This window comes from Malurus melanocephalus, unplaced genomic scaffold (genome assembly GCF_030028575.1).
Source record: "Malurus melanocephalus ecotype Western Australia unplaced genomic scaffold, MMel_1.1 scaffold_199, whole genome shotgun sequence".
Classification (NCBI taxonomy): Eukaryota; Metazoa; Chordata; class Aves; order Passeriformes; family Maluridae; genus Malurus; species Malurus melanocephalus.
In genome coordinates, this window is record NW_026623431.1 from 889,903 (window position 1) to 910,419 (window position 20,517).

The 20,517-nt window shown below is 37.6% G+C and overlaps 1 protein-coding gene across 2 annotated transcripts; it reads right to left on the bottom strand.

Annotated features, from left to right (window-relative positions):
- Nucleotides 1-1,957: 1,957 nt before the first annotated feature.
- On the bottom strand, nucleotides 1,958-20,474 carry ZBTB49 (zinc finger and BTB domain containing 49). 2 transcript variants are annotated; one of them, XM_057373491.1, is made up of 8 exons: nucleotides 20,414-20,474; nucleotides 18,845-19,018; nucleotides 15,767-16,872; nucleotides 10,292-10,338; nucleotides 6,481-6,554; nucleotides 5,718-5,800; nucleotides 5,466-5,627; nucleotides 1,958-3,563 (listed from the first exon to the last, which is right to left on the bottom strand). In XM_057373491.1, the coding sequence occupies exons 2-8, from the start codon at nucleotides 18,994-18,996 to the stop codon at nucleotides 2,896-2,898; spliced, it is 2,292 nt and encodes a 763-aa protein (XP_057229474.1). In that variant the 5' UTR covers nucleotides 18,997-19,018; nucleotides 20,414-20,474; the 3' UTR covers nucleotides 1,958-2,895. The 2 variants fall into 2 exon arrangements, with proteins under 2 accessions (XP_057229474.1, XP_057229475.1); XM_057373492.1 differs by lacking the exon at nucleotides 20,414-20,474 and adding an exon at nucleotides 20,046-20,332.
- Nucleotides 20,475-20,517: the final 43 nt, after the last annotated feature.

Sequence of the window (20,517 nt, forward strand, 5' to 3'; positions counted from 1 at the left end):
TCAACTATAATAGCACTGCTGCACTGCCTGGTATTGGCCAAAGGACTGATGTTTTATTTGCCCCCTCAGCATCCTGGCTGTGGGTATTTATGAGCAACAGCTATGGATGGATGTCTGCTCCTTGTAAAATACCATTGGCTCTGCCCTTGTGTCACAGTTTCCACCTGTTCTTCAAAGTCACAGGATAGCTGCACCTCTCCAGCTGTGCCAGGTTTATGGCAGCACCCAGGACTATGAAACCATATTTRCTATTTTCACTCAAATATCCTCTTCATTATGGACCTGTAGGCTGGCACAGAAATTTATTAGGATACAGGAAAGATCCTCTTTCAAGGTAATTTTCTACTGAGGTCTCCCAGAGAAAAGCTCAGGCAATATTAAATGGACGTGACAGACTGTATCTGATTTTGGAAACATAACAGCAAAATACATTTTCTTGYTGTCAGGCAGTGACATTCGCACTGCAAAGTGGCTGCAGGGATGTAGCTTCTTAATCCAAAACTTCTTACTCCATACATAAATATTCATTCCYTCTTTCTCAGCTTTTCCTTCAAGCCAGAAACAAGTTTTTAGAGCTCTTTCCCAGTGCTGCAACTCCTTCTTTTTCTGGTTCCAGCTTCTTCCTACCAGTGCTTGCTTTACTTCCTTCTCAAAGATGCCACATTGCAACGTGGTGTTTGAACAAACCCTCCAAACTGCAAACAGCACTCACAGTCTGGTAGCAGTTTTGAGAACTTTCGTGYTTCTGGCGTGAAACAACTCTCGGAGAAAGAAATACTGACAAGCAAGGGGGATTATCCTTACTGCAAGAGAGCTGTCCTCTTGGCCCAAAGCACCTGATACCTTCAATCCAATCTGTTTAAAAGTATCTCAAGTTGTCACTTTGTGACAGACTTACACATTCCTCCAGATCTCCAACACTGTTAGAAGAGAACAAAGGTTGCAACATGGTTTGTTTTAAACTCTTCAAAAATACCACAGAGGAAGAAAAACCACAACGGAACCAGAGACAACTAAAAAGTTAGGAGGTTCTCAAATTGCAGATTGGTCCTTTCCAAGTAACAGAATCCTCGTGGGAACAGAGTCAAATTTCGATTTTCTCTTGGGATAAGGAAATTTAAAAATAGTTTCTGACAAGAAGAAACATAGAGAGCTGGTGACTGGCAGATACCCACATTTTGCCTTAGGCAGAAGTGCAAGGAAAGCAGAGTGAGAGCATGAGCACACGTGGTCAGGGACAGCACGGTAATACCTGGGCTGTGGGCAATTCCCACAGGGAACTGCAAATATGGCAAAAGGCAAAGAATGAGGGAAGAGCTAAGGGCTCATATACATAACGTGTTCCCTGCTTAATCCATGTGGGACTGTGCTCAGCTAGACTATGTGCTATTTTTAACAAACACACCCTGAAAAGCTGCTGTGTTTTGACTTCACTGGCTGGAAAAAACAGAGATGTTTCAAAACTCCCTGGTATATGTGCACTACAACGTGCACTACAAGAAAAGAAAGGTGAAAAAAAATTCCCAATTTGCCCTCCAGTGCAGCTGAATTTATATACATATTTTTTCAACTAGTCTGCTAATGTAATAAAAATGTTTTTCATATCTTTAAATGGCTATTGAGAGAAATGTGTATCTTTTGAGACTCAGTGTAATGTGCTGCCCCTTTTGTCTGAAGGACACCCTGCTATGCTCTGGTCAGTAACACTCTCATTTTAACTCATTTTTAACACTCTCATTTTCAACTCAAGTTAAAAATAGGAAGGTACAAGAACCAAGTAAACGAAGAAAGGAAGTGAAGCCCCAGATTGTCACGTAAAGAGATGGAAGAACTAGTTTTGAATTTTTTKGGGGAAAAAATTGGTGAGCACTTAAAGATAGAAAAATACTGTATTTTCCAAGTGTTAAACTTCCACAGAATGTCATGTATCTATAGGCAGCAGTTAAACTGAATGCAGCAACCATTCAAATCAGCAAAGCAGAAAAAGGCCTCTAAGCAACATTCCTATCCTGTAACAGTCTATTTATTCCATTAATCAGCCAATGTTTTATACTCATTCAAGTACAAGACAAACCACTGCTGTATTGATTGCATTTATTTTATAGTGCAGCTCTTCTTGTGGTGGYATCCCCATTAGCATTGTAAAGATACCTGGAATAGATGGAGCCACTACCAAAAATCCTTCATAGAAAGATTAAACACATCAAGCAATGTAAAACAACTTCCCTTTATTCACGACTTGATCTTGGCCTTCATTATACAAATAATCTGCTGTGCAAAATAGTTTATAAAATACTAAAAAAAGCTTTTGTTGTAAAAAAATAAAGTTTCTAGATATACAGTTACTTTGCACTATCACAAATATTGTCCAGTATTTAACATTTAAATTCAATGCCACAATACTCAGGTCCTGTAAACCAATGACCCTACTGGTAAGAAAGCCACTACTGAAACTCAGGTTCACTAGGGATTTTCCTCCTGTCATATCTACACCCTTACACAGCTCTGATAACCCATACTTGGAATTATACTCATGAAATTAGAACATAATGAAATTAGACACTGGCCATTCTTTCCTCCATCACCAGGTAAAAAATTCCAAGTTAAATGGAAAATTTAGTCAGTGGCAAATTTTAGTAAATCATGGCAATAACATAAGCCACACAGTGCAGTCACAGAACAATGAAGGTCCCCAACAGTGCATTTACACTTTGCTGAGAAGTAGTGTAAATAAAGGCAGCCTACACAGGGTTCTGGGAATACACACTTTGATTCCTGTCAGTGCCCAYGCTACCTGGCTTAAAAACTACCTGTGATCTCTCCATGCTGCAGTGCAATTGCAATCACATTAGCACGAAATGCCTCTAAGAAGTTTTGGTGCAGTCAGCTGATCCCTCACTGTTCCAATTCACTTTCATTTTGCAAGGTCTTCATGGCTAAGCCCCAGAGGGTCATGCTGGAGAAGAAGGGGCCCTCGTTACTCTTGTAAGGGGCAGAGGAGGYCCGGCTGCCCAGAGGGTCACTGTCCAGGCCAGCCCCGGAGGAGCGGATCATGGGGATGCCGTCAGACTGCAAGGGTTCCTCTGCTGAGGACACATCCACGTCTGCATAGCCATATGGGGGTGCTGCTAGTGGAGTCTGCTGTGCCTGGGCTTTCAGCACCTTAGCAGAATCCACACTGAGTTTCTCCGGGTTTGCAGAGTCGTGGTGCTGGATCATTGATCGTAACTTGCAGTAGGAATCTCCGGAACCGTCAAATTCAGCAGAGTTCACAGCCGGACGAAGGGGAAATTTAACAGACACGGGTAACAACGTAACAGACATRTCTTGGCCAAAAGAGTCAGAGCTCTGGGACTTGTCAAGGTCTGAGGTTTCAATCCCTTGAGCCAACTCCTCGAGGGTGTTGGGCCCCTCCTCAGAGGCCTTGCAGTGCATCTTCTTGTGGCGCCGCAGGACGGCCGAGCGGGTGAAGCACTTGTTACACGTCTCACAGGTATAGGGCTTCTCCCCCGTGTGCGTCCTCACGTGCCTGCGCAGRTCACCGGAGCCTGCAAAACATTTCCCTGCAAGACAGAAGTGATAGATTAACATTTTGTTCTTAACACAACTGAATAAACATGTTTTAATTACAGAAACTATCAAGTGATACAACATCATACAACCCAGTCATTTATCTAGAACAGGTTCAAACGAGTTCCATCTACTTTTACAATTCCATTAACTTGTTTCTTCTTCTTGATCTGATTTTCTAACTAGTGTTTCCCAATGAGTGGGTTTAGTTTTTGTCTCCAGAGACAGGAATATCCATTAGTATTTGAAAGATGTGAGTGCTCTCAGTTTGTCTCAATCTTCATGGAGAAAAAAMCCAACTTATTTTAAACTATCAATTCGTCTGTCTGGAAAAAAGTATGCTGATAAGCTTTTAAATATATTCTTCCAGTGAGAGCTGCATCATAGAAAGAAATGGYTTGTTCATTATCAAGGAACTACTCTCAAAGTGCTGACAAAGACAGCTTTTTTCTTAACTTTCAGCTAACAAAATGCAGCAGTCCTTTTTTATATTCTAGCCAGAGAATGTGTGAGAACTGTAATTTTTYTGTTGCTGTAAATATTAGACTATCTTCAAAGCCACAGACTCAAATAAGCTCAATCAACACACTGCAAAGAAAAAGGTATCTGAGGCTGAACYAAGGCAAAATGTAGAACAAGCAGAGCAAGAGAGAACTAATTTCCAGAATTGCTACATGATTCAGTCATCTCACATTCTTTAAAATAGTAGAAGTAAGCTTGTGATTTTCATCTCATTTATTTTGTGAGGACAAATACCAACTAAAATGAACTGTATTAAATGACTGSCCAATAAAACTGCAGTCTCAGTTTTCAGCAGCACACTTTTTATTTTGCTGTACAGATTTCTCTTCAGAACAGCCATTAAACATTAATGATAAGATTAAAAATTATTGGAGTAATACAACTGGATTTTTGTGTAATGAGAATGATTTCTTAATRCTTCATCAGATCCTCTGCACATTTTTCGCCTTTTCATAATAAGAAGACCTGGCTAAAATTAAAAATATTCAAAAGACTACTACAAGACAAAATGAAAACAAGCYTRTTTAAYRACAGCAACACAACTGATTGTTTATATTTTCCYATCCTGCATGTCTATTTCCCCACTCCAATGCAAAGCCTCCTGATAATATTGGCTTTTTCTTGTGACTTAAGACACTGCAAATAAAACATACTGCATTTGAATTTGAACATATGAAGCTACACTCCTCCAGAGATGATTCCTTAGAATATAAATGAAACTCCATCAAAATAGCACTAAAGGGCAAAAAAACCCAGTAGTATACAGTCTACTAAATACCAAATGAGATCAGAATGAACCTGTTCAAAGGCCATTTTCAGACCAGCTGGAAGAATGGCCTATTTAACAAATTTTGAAAATGAGTGTTCTCTGGTATGAAAGAGTTTGACCGAGTTTTGATGATATTCCAGAGTGTAAAGTAAAGTAACAAAAGATTGTTATTATCAACCTCCATGGGTGAATACACTTAAAATCAAATAGTATGCAATTGGGAAAAAAAAAGACCCCGTCAATAGCCAAACAATGTCAAACTTAACTTTCCATCAGAAAGGACTATTCTGAAAATAAATCTATTTTTGAAGCAACTACTATCAGAAGCTCTTTAGTGAACACATACATATACAATGCTGATTCCTCTTACTTCCTTTCTCTAATTTTCAACTGAAATTCTCTTTTACACTTATGAGAATAAAGGAGTATTACATGAAATTAAAGACTATGAAGCAAGCAAGACAGAAGATTTTGTGACTACCTTTCACAACATGGTATTTCAATTTAAAATAATTTTGGTTAATTGTTATTCTGCTGACAAAGGAACTTCAACTTATCATTTGAAAAGCAAAGACACAACCAAGCAAWGCCCAGTGAATCTTACCACAAGCTGAACAGCTGTATGGTCTCTCTCCAGTGTGCCTTATTCTGTGCTTYACCAATTTTCGTTGCATATTAAACGACTTCCCACATTCGTCGCAGGTGAATACTTTGTCTGCTGTATGGGTCTTTTTGTGCTCCTTTAAATTACTGAAGTTACTGAAACCTAGAAAAATGTGACAGACACTGAGATTAAAAATGACTCCTCACATTTTGGTCAAAAAAACCCGAGGCAGAAACTTTGGCTCTTACACACCTCTGCCACAGATATCACACAGGTGAGGTTTTTCTCCTGAATGAATAATAATATGACGCTGTACATCACCAGAAGCAGCAAATCTGTAACASAACACACAAACCCAGTTAGTGCCTTTATAAGGCCCTTATTTCTCTAAACTGAGTATCATGTGGAAATTTGCTTTAATGAATGCCTGCTCTACTGAACAAAGACCTAATACACAGATAAATGGATGCAGTGAAGAAAAGCWTTTTTAAAACTGATGTCTGATTGAATATATGCTAGAAAAAACCCTCCAAAACGATTTTCACCATTAATGTTACTAATTCATTCTGTATTTTATGCTACTCCTGCATGAGGGCATTTTCTGTCACCTGTTAGCTAACAGAAACCAGAATTATTTGATGCTTTGTTTAAATTTGTCAAATGTCCCATACTTCAGAATTCCATAAAAAGTAAAAAAAAAAATCACCAAATAATGAAAAAAGCAGAGAAAAAGGTACAACCTGCATGATTTACTGTAACTCATACTGCTCAAAATACACACAACAGGATATTCTAAACTACATACCAATATACAAAACATTCAGACCACAAGCTCTGGTGACATGATTATCTTACAACAAGTCAGTTGCAGAATTTATACATTTTAATCCCATCAGCACACTTTTAAACCCAGCATCTTCCAAACAAAACCGGGCAGCTCTTGGCCCTTAGTTTAGTGTAAAACATGAACAATTTTTTTCATGTTAACTTTACTAAAATGAACAATTCTACTCACCTTTTCCCACAGATTTCACAAATGTATGGCTTCTCACCAGAATGACGACGTAAATGTGTCTGGAGATTACCTGCCTGAAGGGACAGTAATTTAAATAYTTAAATTCAGCTAGCCTGTTGTTGTATACAGACTGAAACAAACAATGATGSGAACTATGAGACTGGCTTTTTATTCCTACTCCTAAGGCAGTGAAGACTACAAAGCATGTGTGAACTTAAGCATTCTTATCTAGTAAAGACAGACGACCATGTACTTCAACATCAAATTGTTTACGTATACAATTAAACATTGACAAGAACAGAAATAGGAAAAAAAGTAAAAAGAAGCAGCCTGAAATTAAATGCTAAGGGAAAAGAAAGACCTGTTGTTGAAAACAGATCCAATTATAAATGAAAATTACACTATCTGGAATGCAGTGAAAAAGAAAACTTACTAACTTACTAGCAACATGGTTCATGTTAGTCTCACTTTCCCTGTCCTACAAATAAAATATTGTTACACAAAGGTGTCTGAATTCACCTGCCAGGTGGTTAAAAAGAATCGGGTGAACATGTTTCAATCCATAAAATACTCAAATGCTCCAAACTTGAAATTATTTATTCATACCAAAATAGAAGAGGAAGTACAGAAATGAACGAATGGGATGGTTGGTAACTACTATGTTACTAATATTTCCTCTCTTAATGCTATGAAAATCATGCTAGTCTAGCAGGCAAGCCAGACAATGACTAGATAAAACCTTCTTACAGAGTCTAACTTTTTAAAAAAATGTTTTAAAGCCACTCAATGGTTACTCCACTGRGTTCAGTTCCCAAAGCACAACACATACTTTGCAGAAAAGCTATATTCTTTCCATATATTGTGAGTACTTCCATGGTCAGTTTTTAACCCTTCCACTCCCTTTTATTGATAGCCACCTGTTTTTATTTAAGTGCACTAAGGAAGCATTAAAGTCCTTTATATCAGGAAAGAAAAGTTGGGATGCAAAGATTATCATGTCCCCATCAGTCACAGTAAGACAACAAAAATAAGACCCAGAGTAATTTCTTCTGAGTCATTTAGGTAATAAAGGGCCTGTGATGATTCATCACTGTAATCAGACCTTATAATAGACCAGAACTCAAGTGTTGCAGGCACACACAAACAGAGGACACTATCAACTGGATCAATGTTTGAACCCTGAGAGAGCTCCCTTTAACCCCTGCACATTTTTCCAGACAACAGTGTGACTGAACCACTGTTTTCTAAGGCCAAACTTTCTAATATTGAAATCCACTCAAAGAGAGGCATTAGGTACTTATTTGGGGGGAAGAAGAAGATGAACCATGGAATAATTTTTGCTTTTCAAAGACAAGGGATTTCACGCAGAGTGCATTCGAGAAAAACACACAGAAAACAGACAGAACCTTTACTTCTATCCATGTCAGAAACAAACCCTATCATGGGCATTTTAAAATTATTCCAAATAAAGATAGAGGGTGAATTTGAAGTGCAATTTTAAAATAGTTCCCATAAAGGCATTTYAAGTAAGAATAAAAGCATTTTACARAAARCAGCMAGTAGAAYCATTTCTTTATTACAAGGCTATGTMATTTCYTCCTAATGAGGGCAAAGCTTGTTAGTAACTGTGCTAAAACAAAAAAAGGGTAAAAACATCATTAGCTTGTACTCTTTCTTAAGCTTTAAAGCTGGCACACAATCTTGGCTAAAGCATCACATCCCATCCCAATGAAAAAAAACCTAAGGGGTCTTTGACTTGCATTTCAGTGCAAGAAAAAAATGCACAGAAGAATCCTCTTTATGGTTGCATAGAACTCCTCACAAATTTGCAGACCAGAGAGATATGCCAGATTCAGCCCTTTTTTAAATGGCTAGCTTTCAAAATAAAGGGACTTATGCATACAGGCCCCCAAAAGAAGTTCTGCAGAAGGAGGCAAAACACAATATCCTGGATCACCAGCTAGAGTTCACATCATATAGCTGTGTACAAGCAGTAAGGGAAGATGTAGGCATGGAAGTAAAAAAGGAATGTCTTCCTTCAAAAATCAAAGACATTTGTAGCTGTTTCCTCTCAGCTCTGAGTTCCAATGTCAATTTCCCCTACTTCCTTCATTTTCTGCTGCACATTCCAACACACAGCACATCAGCTACATTCAGCAGGAGCAGACATCCCACCAAGCACAACTGTCTCAAAAGCACAGAACATGAAGGTTTAAATAAGAAAAGTGTTTCTATTTCTGTATCTGCCTGCAGATGGAGAAGATAAAGGACAAGATCAGAGATGGTATTTTAAGCAAAAAGTAGTAATTATCCTTGCAAAGGATAATTATTTTAAGCAAAAGTAATCATCCTTGCATCTTACTTTCTGGTAGGTGGAATCTTACCTGCAGGATTCAAAAGCAAGTAGCTCAGAATTATGCAAGACCCYTTTACGACCAGAGAAAGAACTGCAGCACAGAGGCTGAATGCCCTGGCTCATGGGCTGGACRTGTAGGGATTGTCCAGCAATCTGTATCTACCTCTACCTTCAGGCAAGTGAGGTAACACAGATATTTGAGTTTGGGAGTATTTAATTAAAAGGCAGAAACTTCCAGCTTTGTTTGATTGTGTAATTAAGGAGGAGCAAAGTGTGTTACATCAGGATTCTGTCATGCCTGTCGTAACACTCTGAATGTGTGACACTTCCCCCTTCTTCCCCAACTGTTGTGGGACAGAATACCATTTTCTCTGCCAAAAGTACTTTTAATTTGGAACTATCCATGTATTTCTTTCAAAAACTAGAAGTTCAGCCATCAAAATGAATGAAAGTGCTGTTCTTTGCCTAAAAAGCAGACCCARTTTGGCTGAAAATTGCTCAATAAGCATGATAAAACAGTACTGTTCACTGAAAACAGTCTTATATGTATATTTAGCAACAAGGTGGAGRGCACAAAGGCCTCAGATTCATGGGTGAAACAAATCCCACTGGCTGTGAAACTGAAGCAGGGGAAGTACAACCAGTGGTGGGTGGGCAAAGAGCATGAAAACTCTACTTCTTAGACCAGGAGCCATTAGAAATGCCAAAGCTATTTGACAATCATTATCTAATCTCAGTATAAAAATATGCACCTATTTATTGTCTGCTGTACGAAGAACTGCACATTTCAAGTACGAAATCAGAAAAGAAACAGACATTTTGGAAATGTGAGACAACTAGGAGCCAAATTTGTARAAATGCAAATTAATTGTTGCACCCAGAACAGGAAGCAAGCACTGGAGGGCAAATTAGCAGCTAAAGCTTAGGCTCTGTATGTAAGCATGAAATTYCACAAGAAGTTTTTTAGCTGAGTTTTGTCACTGGAAGAAACTGAGCCCAATTACATGGATATCTGACTCAAAACTACTTAATAATTTATGCCATTTAGGAACAAGAAACTACTGTGAATATAACATTATATAAAACTAGAACCTGCACTTTTTTCAGACACTGTAAACAATGCTATTCACAACACATCCCTAAGTATACAGCAAAAGAACAGTTTGGAAATGAATGTTCTCAGTATTTCAAATACAGTTGTGGCTCAGTATAGTTAARCATTCATTTGAAGGTAAAATACAGAGCATATCTACTGAAAGCAGACAGAATCTAAGACACAGAATGCATCAAAGAAATCTAAACCATGAAACATGTTATTTTCAAATAAGACATTTTAATAATTTATCCCTAAAGTGAAGTCTGTCTTTGAACAAAAAAAAATCTTAAACCCATTTTAGAATCAACAGAGATGCATTTCAAGTGTAATAAGTACCATAATATATAAAATATTCCCACCTGTGAGAAGTGTTTCCCACAAATGTTACATTCAAAAGGTTTCTCACCTAAAAGAAACAGAACATAGAACTTCTAATAGTTGCAGTAGAACAGAAATAATTAAAATTGGTATACACTTCCTTTTAAAACACATAATGTAAGAGTAAAAAATAGCCCCAAAAGGACACTTACCTATGTATTTAAGGGGAATTCAAGAGGGAAGTACAGCATTTACCACTAAGTTTGTAAGGCAGACTTGCTCAGAAACAGAATTTATCTTTCAAAATATGTAGAAGAGTTTTGATATAAAAGGGTGAGGGTTTAATTTTTTTTAAATACTTCTATTTCCAAATGAAAGGGGTATCATATCACCAGAAAGAACAGAATAGATTACAAGGTCCAACAACAGCCATGGGAAGTGCTCCTGTTTTTTCACTTGCACAGAGACACGTTGTTAAAAAGAAGGAGGAATGAAGAGAAGCTAATTTGGAAGAATTGTGTTTTCTGATTTCAATTTTCAGTGTCTACCATGCATCTCTGCTCAGCACATAGCCATTCACTTCCAGAAAATATATACTTGCTTTCAAATTCTCATCAATGTAAAAAATGCTCTCAATATGAAAGCATCTGAAGATTAAACCAAGCATTTTGCTCCAAAAAGTTATACACATAAAACTGTTATTCTGGAATCTTCAAACAGATTAGTAGCTTTAGTAAAAGCTGGTGCAGCCCACTTTAGCCKTTTAAAATAACTTGATTCTCAATCTAGAAAATGATTGCACAACAATTCAATTCTCTCACTATCAATTTAAGACAAATACATTTTTGTAATAACTTTTTCTCCTCTACAGTATTTCATAAAGGTGTTTTTTTTTCCCCTGCTTAGTTCTTGGTTTCCTAGTTTTTACATTGTTGATAAAATTTTATGTGCATCTTTTAGAAGTTTGAAAATAAAAATGATGCTCAGATACCATGGATTCAATGACAGTTGCACTTACTATCTTTCATRAGTCTAACTGCAAGTTTAAAGGACATTCATAATCTGCCACACAGGTACAGAGCACTAAAATCAGTCTAAATCCATGTTATTTTGAAAACAGAGTATTTCCAGAAGGAAAAAGAGATCTTAACAYTGTTTTTCATCTTGGTCATGATTAAAAAAACTGTCTAAAGATTTTTATTTACTTCTTTAATTATAGTTTTCCTGACTTTACAGAACACTTCTTGGCTTCTCTTCCAGCAAGTATTCTCTACATCAATATTACTTCTCCATCTTTGAAGCGTTACAAGCAACATCTACCATATCCAGATGTGGAAGTTCCATTTTCCTTTCCGCCTGCCAAATACAGATGACATTCTTCAACATATTTTAGGATCAAGGACTAAATGCAATTCTCCTTAAGATTTTAAAACACAGACTAACCTACAGTTATGTTGCTTCACAGACTGCAACTTTGCAGTTAGTTTGACAACTTGAGACTTCATCTACCTTGTCTACTTAATGAAGAATGGAAATCCTTTGGCAGTTTTTAAAAAGCTTTTCTTCAATTAAAAATAAAAATTATGAAACCAGTAAATCAACTATAAAGTAACTCAACTATAAAGAGCACTGAGGCTTACTTTCATTATGGCTTTAAACTTGTAAAACACTAAAAATTCTGATAGTGACAACAAAAATATAAATGAAACAACAGGGAGACAGATCTGTAGCAACTCAGAAAGATTCTGAAAACCATAGACGCATCAAGATAACATGAAATGGAGGGAAAAAAAAACAAACTAGTAACCAGTCTTTGCAGGAATTACCTATACCAAAAACAATTTATGTAGACTAAAGAATAGTATCTGAACAGGAATTCACTTTGAAATGACTAGAGGGAGAGGGAAGAAATTGGAGGCTCAAATTTCTCAAAACTATTATTGTAGGCTGCATGCAGCCTCATTATAATTGTACCGATGTACCAAGAATTTGAGGTTTTTACCCCAAGATAAAGAGAAAACAAAAGTTGGTTGGTTTTTTTTTTTCGAAAATTCGATAATGCGTTTTCGGAGAACAATTTTGCACTTGCATAGAATTCCAAACCACTGGGCTTATCAAGTAAACTATTACAGTGAAACAATTAGGCTCAGTGTACCCTAGGGTAAATCAGGAAAAGTGCAGCTAATAAGATGGATTATTCTTCTCTGCCTATCACTGGTGACACCTGGAGCCTTGAGAAAAGAAGGCAAATGGGAAATCTTACTGCTGTCTACAGACTTGGGAAGGCAGATGCAAGCAGATTGTTCCTGGTACACAGTCTTAGGACAAGAGGTGATAGATGCAGGTTTGATCATGAGAGATTCTGAACAGATACATGAAAATAATCTTTTACCCCACGAGGGTGGACAGACACTGGGAGTGTTAGCCTGGAGAGGTTGTGGAAACTGTCCTAAGAAATGTCCAAAATTTTGAATGCACAAGGTCAAGAGCAAACCAACCCAATTTAAGTCGATGCTCCTGGAGCAGGAGACTGGAGTAGATTACCTCAGGAGTTCCATTCTAATSTRAATTATTCTATGMTTCTACAATTGTCTATAAATYCTAAACAAAAAACCTTATCTGAGAACACCAGGATTGTATCCTTTTCCAACATTCCGCAAGAATACATGAAGAAAAAGTACACAGTAGTGGGAACCATGGCTGGATCAACAGAAACAGAGAAAAACTGGGGAAAGATAGTAACTGAATACAGTTTAGACAATGCTYAAACTAACATCCAGGGAACTTTACTTTTGAACTCTTGGACTGCCTTGTGTTTTCTATCTTCCATTGTATCTTCCTTGTTCAACATTCTGCAAGAGGTGAAGATAAAGTATACAATATAGGTTATTATTGAACCAAACCAGTGCTGTGTCATTTCCAGAGGAGAAAGGCATGAAGGCAGAAGTGGTATTCCTGAAGGGATCACAAAGGTGAGGAGCTGTACTCTCTAAGGCATGGAATGCTACAGGTTGCYCAAGCAAAGGTCAGAATGAAAAGGCTGAGGATCAACAATGTWTTACATGGCAGTGCTACTCTGCTCCTGCTGCATTCCATGCTGCCAAGAGTGCTTTCCATTGGCCTGGATTTGTTTTGTTGTTCTTTGAGATGTTCCTTGAAAATACATAAAATACCTCAACAAAACTGCTGGATGCTCCTGGACAGGTATGGACTATATAAAAGATATACTTGCTTTCTTTTTTCAGACATGTCAACATAATAAAGAACAAATTATAACATTCAGTCAAAATCAATCAAAGTCAATACAGTTAACTCTGTTTAGATTCCTTGAAGTTCCACTAACAATACAATTAAAGCAGCCAGACATGCCAGTACAATGACTGTTGAACACAGTCTGCTGCCTTCACATTGAAAACTCATCTATGCACCCTTGCTAACCTGTACATTCTTTAGTAGTTCCTAGTGTTCAGGGACAGAGAATTTCACATTTGCTGCTTCTTGGCAACTRGGCCACCACAGCACTTGTTGAAAGCATCGTCGTTTTTGGGTTAAAAACAGGTTTGCCACTGTCACATGTCCATTTCAGCTTCCTTCATCTCTTCAGTAAAGCCACTTTGGGAGGACTTTCAGTAAGCACTGTAATAATTACATGCYTGCTAACCCTTTTGCTTAGCTCTAGAAAATGTATGTTTTTAAATAAAACTGATTAGTTAGTAATCTGCTGTGCTTTGTGAAATGGCAGATGAATAGAAATGGCTTTTAGCATATACTTACATTACTTAACTACCAGTGTATCCAACATTAACAATACAGATGTGCCCTGTACCTTCTGCTGTAGATCTTTCCAATATTATCATCCCACTCACTATCCTGCAATTTCCGAAATGCTCTTTTTGCACTAATTGGATATTTAAAAATAAATTAACAGTAATAACAGGGAAGCAAAAAGGAATAATTCCCAAAAATAACAGGGAAGCAAACAGGCACTTCTAGYCATAGCCTTGCCTCACTTTTTCCATCCTTTGATGTGCTTATCATTCGTTAAACTTAGACTCTTACACTTTTGTCTTCTTAACACAACCAAAGAAGAATACTAATGCCACATTAACTAGCATTCAAGTGTGGAATTTTTGAAAACTACCTGAAGAAGCTGGTGTATGAAAAACAGTACAGAGTTCCTGAAAACAGGAGTCTCTCTAGCACAAACTCACACATTACTGCAGTCTCTCCCTCAACTAGGATTTTTCTAGATGCTCTATCTGATCGCCTCTTTTCCTGAAAATCTAGGATATTAAAACATATCTAATTATACCAGCTCAAACCAGATAGTAAGATTCAAAAATAAAAAAAAAGGCAAAGAGAGTATCTACATAAGAGACACATGCAACTCTCTCACAGCAGAACAAGTTAAAAAACAGYATTAGAAATATGAATATACAGAAGCCGTTAAAGCTAACAATTGAAAACTTTAGGAAGTTAATAAAAATTTTCATATTTTCAGTTTCAGGGAAGATTTTTCTATGAACAACATGCAAAAATAAACTTTTCATTCTAAGGATAAGTTAACAAAATAATGTCTGCTAAAAGRGTTTCATATTTAGTATCAAAGTACCAATACATGTGTGATCATTTCCAAAGTCATGTTTATTTGACAAGATTGAGAGAGATGCATTTGTATATTTAATACAGGGAAAAAGAAAAGTAAAAAATATTCAACAGCTTAATCAGGAGTAACACCATCTCATGGACTTTGAATCAATGGTGTTACCTGCCTAGCTAAGATAATTCTTARAAACTCTTCAGAAAAAGCATATCTAATAATAGGACATACTGGTTAAACTGAACAGACAAATTAATTAATTTGAAGTTATAACAGGTCTTGTTTATCACTAGAATAAAAAGAACCTTAGAAATAAATCTATGTTAGGCTTAAAAATATTACCTATGAGTTTTTAAAATAAAGTACATTAATTCAAAATTCCCATTTACTCTGCAAGAGCCTTACTCTCTAGGTAAACACAATTAAAGTTGTTATAAAGTATATTGGTACAGGTTAAAAAAAATTACCACCAAGCCCCAATCACTTGTAAATAATAAATTTGTCTTACAAATAATACACGATCAGAGAGAACAGAGGTGTTCTAGTATACTTATAATACCATTTATTCATTTACACTTTTTACTGTTATCTGGATCAAACATTTGGGCCACCTGACAAACTGACATGTAAATGCAGGACAAAACCAAAACTCCATTGAAATTTCATTTTCACACAATGTTCTTTGAAAAAGCACCCAAAAAGCCAAATACATAGGAGAAATATTTTCTACAACTCCCAGCAAAACTCAGTACTACAGTTCTTTATTACTGCAGAATTTTCCATTGAAAAAAAAAACCCAAACCACAACCTTTTGAAAGGTTTAAACTTAACCAGCATCTCTGAATCAAGAGACACTGCGAGATACTCTCTGTAATTGAAATATTTGGTCTGCAGACCAAGTAACTGATAACTGTACCTGTATGAGACCTTTTATGCAGCTCCAAATTGCTTGGATGTTTGAAAGCCTTCCCACATAACTCACAAGTATATTGTTTCTGTGACTGAAGAGTCTGTGATTGTCCTTCTTGTTCCGAAGGATCTTCAGATCTTTCCATTTCAACAGTTTGTTCAAAATTCTCAGAATTCCCTAAATCTTCAGCCTCYTTTTCATCAGTAACTCTAACATCTGTCGTGTCCGTGGTACTTTCATTTACAGGTTCCATTACTTCTGTTATTCTACTGTCATCTCTTTGGGGCTCAGGTGGCTGCTCTGCTGATTTCTGAGATCTTAGAAAATTTAACTTTTTGAGGTGTATTGCCTTTTTGAGCCGCATCTGTCTGGTGGGCTGCATAACTGTGCTCTCTGCATCTTGTTCTGGAGCAGCTTCATTCGCAGACTGAACCAGAAAGTTTGACGGTAAATGATCAGAGGTTTCCAGAATGCACTCAGAGTGATTGACAGTGCAAGAATTRTTCTCCACTGTGTTTATTTCTGTGGATGAGTTGTAAGAAAAGGATGGTTCAGCTGCTCTGTCATGATCAGAGCAAGCRTTTTGTTTATAGAACTGTTTGCTGTAAAAGTTGCGGAGTTTATAATAGTAATTTGGTTGTTTAAATGGCAGCTCCGTGCAGTTGCCCTCTAAGGAGTCTTGTGGCTGTTTCTGTGCATCACCAGAGGGGGTGTGCAGATTACCAGACTGAGATGCATGTGAGTGCTGCTCAGCCAAGGCTTTGCTAGTTTGTGTGTCAGCTGAGCATTCAGGCAGCAGGTTTGTCCCATAGCCCTCACTAGCACAGTTGGTATCCGTACCCAAAGTATTCTGCAGTGAAAAGACACTATTACAAGGCATGCTGGCYGCTTGCTCCACAGCTGTGGAAGATTTTAAAAAGGTATGGCARATGTTCAGCACATTTTGCACTTGGAGACACTGGGCAATGTCCAGCATAGCTTGTACATTGTCCTGACTAAGATCCAGGTGAGAGGTGTACATGAAGTCCAGGATCTGGCCTATACCACCTACATTTTTAATGTCCAAGTGAAACACATCATTCTTCTGGCCYGAAGAATTCTGGAAAAGGGTCCTGATAAAATAAGGCAAATATTCAAAAACAAATAATTCACAAACGCTTCAATAAGAAAAATATACATACATCTCAAATAGGCTGTCTGGTATGAAACAACAGTTTGTATTCTAAGGCCTTACACAGATTGCTGTGGTTTTGAAGATGCATTTCTCCAAACTGCTCAACTACTTTTCTTGTATATTAGTCCCACACTAGTGCACTTGAAGTATAAATCAAAGCAAATGATGCTTTACCTAACTTTAATTCTGTAATYTTTAATGTTTTCAAATAACACCCTATCCTTGTGTTTTTTTTACTGTTCTTCACACATTAGGTGTGGTCAATTTATGGACAATTTGCACAATCAGTTAACTCAGAATGGTTTTTCTCCTTTAATTATGGCAAACAGGGCAGGACATGAGAAATTTTCTAGCAAAATGGAGAACACAAACCTCAAAGTCAGCTAAACTATTGTCCTCTGGCAACTGAATTTGTCTGTCAGTAAACCTTATTGAAGTTCTTAGTCCTTTCTCCATAAATACACAGGARGATGGTAATGTTAAACAAGAAGATGACATTATTTTCAATTCGTTCTCCCTTATTAAAAAGGTACTTTTTTTTAACTGGTACTGGATGAGAACCAAGTAAAAGAATAACGAAGAGTACAGGTACATAATCCTAAAACAACAGTGCAATCAATATTCACTCAATTGTCATTGAATCCTTAAAKATAATGAATTCACAAAACTTCTTACTATTTGACGTATTCTCAGCATCAGAGATGGTGTCCTTCACATGCACAACCAGTCCTAGATTGAGTGGGCTTTCAGTCAACTTTCTACCCTTCCAATTAAAATCCTGATAGTTCCACAGTAAATAATATATAAATGGGGTCAAGTCACTCATATCCAGTTATCTTCCTACACTAGGAAATACCTAAACTTGATGGTTCCTCTTTGCGGGCTAAATCTCAAATCTGGTTGTGTTTAAAAGGTGGGCATAATATCAATAAGCTTTAAATCTTAAGAAAATGTGAGTCTAGGCTGAAACTTAGAAATGCAGGGGATACTCTTAAGCCAGTGTCCATAAATTTAGACCACCCTATCCAAGTTAAAGCCAGAACTACAATGAACAGATCTGGGCTGAGAGTCTAAATTAATTAGCCACTTACATCGTATTGAATTTTAGTAAGAGTTGAGCACTTACCAAATTTTTTATGTAGTTTAAAAAAACTATTTGAGCATAATTGCACTTCATCAGCAGTACTACACCACTAGAGGAGAAAAAGGAACCTTTTACCTTTTTTCCCTGGTCATAACATAAAAATAGTTTTCTTACAAACAAATTAGTAGTCAAGCTTTAGAGATGTTTCAAAAAACAAGGTCTAAAAACTGCCAGATCTAACAGCTTACTCATAATTAAAGTAAGACACTGTGTTGGGAGATCCAGCACCACTCAAAATTTGGAGGCACAAYAGAGTGCAGTACAGAAGGGAAAGAAACCAGTCGTGGTGAAATGGGCTACTTGTATACTTTCAAAAACAATTGTATCTGAGAATCTGAATATGTAGAGATTCAACAATAACCTATATAGTTAAATTTTATTTTTAATATAATTGATGAAACAATCCCACTATTCAGAAGTGGGTAACACTTCATCAATTATATTCCTTATCTGGCTCTGTTAATATACTCAACTGTGTTCCTTGTAAGCAGTTATCTTTTCCTAGTGAAATATTGAATGCAGGTCCACACCAGAATCCATCATATGAGGTAGTGTAAGTAAGTAAATCAAGGAAATGTCAAAATCAAAGAGCATACTATGAATACTTGACACAGCTTTAKCTCTGGACAAACAATTTCCCCTTCTTCCTTATACTGCCAAGAGTTATTTAGCCTGCAACCACCAGAAAAAAATACCATTCTCAGATGAAACCTCAGCCAAGAGCATTTAGTTAACTTTTTAAAGAGCAGAATTTTCTGTCACATACCTGAAATATTGACTGAAAGCAGCTAATACATTTTTGTGTGCTTTGAAGCAGACTCCTTTCACCACCAGCATGCAGTCACAGAGAAGCCCCTGAATACGCTGTKCATGTAGCTGCTGGAGAAGATGACAGCTATGGCTAGCAACAGTGTCCATGCTAGAAAATCACTTAAATTACCTACAATGAAATAAAATGCTAAGGTGAATATTAAATTGCAAAATTAATGTAAAATATTAAGAACATGCTTACAATCTGTTTTAGCTTTCGAAGGAAACAGTGAGCTCTAATGATATTTTTCTGTTTAAAGATGAGTCACAGTGTTGCTCCCCAGTAGATACACAGCAATATACATAGGAAATACTGATTTTAAGGAGCTTTGCCTACAACAAAGAGCTTCTGAAAAAAATCTAATGGTGCTCCCAATAAATATGGAGCTTAATAAATGGAACTCCATAACCACATAAAAATGTACCCCAATTGAAACAACTTCCCCAACGCTAATATTCTAATGCAAAAACATATCACATACACAAAATCCACAGCATTTGTAGAAGAAAACCACAGTTTCTTCAGCCTCTCAACTCAAATGGGAGAACACAGTACCAGTATCATTTAAKATGTATTTGTTGGTGTTCTAGCTATGTATATTTCCTATGTATAATCTGATTAATTAGACAAGTTAGCACAGTATTATTTTTAATATCTAAATTTAAAAAATCTCCTCTGAAAAGGAGGTTGAAAAGACAAGTCACATTCTCACAGAACACATTTACATTCAATTCTGTACTTTTAAAAAAAAACTTTTTTACAAAGATGCAACATTTCCCCTGCACACTTGTAAACATGACAATTTCAACTATCAGGACAATCAGAACTTCTCGTTTTCTAACTAGGAATAAAGGAGGAAAACTTTCATATTCTAAGAAATGAAAGAGAAAAACCACCTCGTGTTAAGCATGAGCACAAAGTGGTTGCCCCATTCCCAAATCTCATGAATGATAACGGTTCCACATTTTAATGTATCCTGGTTTACTCTGTAATTCACTGCCTCCTGATGTATTACATGGGGGCTATTATATTGTGCCTTTTCTCTACTGATGTTTATCATGATTTGCCYAGGCTTTGAAATTAAGAAAGCTCATCAATTTGCCAGGTAAATGCTTTCTCTGTGAACGTCTCTCTCACCACGGCATCCTGCAATTACTTTGACAGCGAGTGAATTGCCTCTCATCCTTCAGGCGCGTCTCCTCACGGGACCGGGGAGAGCCGCTCCCGAACAGAGGGAACCCCTCTAACACAGCCGCTATTGATGGTAAAGCTCCCCTCAGGCTGGCCCAGATGGAGCCCACGCAGAAGGGGACAGAAGGAGGGTCTGCCTCATTCCGGGGCGGGCTCTGTCCGGGGACCAGGGCCGGTAGCGGGCTGCGAACCGCGAACCGCGGGGGCCGGGGCTGAGGGAGGGAGCGCACGGACACACAGCCCCGGGCGGGGAGAACGCGGCACGGGCGGGACAGCGGCCGAGGGGCAGGAGCCAACCCTCCCGTGCCCAGCCCAGCCCAGCCCAGCGCTTACCGGCTCCGGACACCTCCCAGCTCCATCCCTGCCAGCAGCCGCTTCCGCCGCCGTCCCCTCCCTTGCCCTCCCCTTCCCGTTCCGCTGCGGGGCGGGGCTGCGCA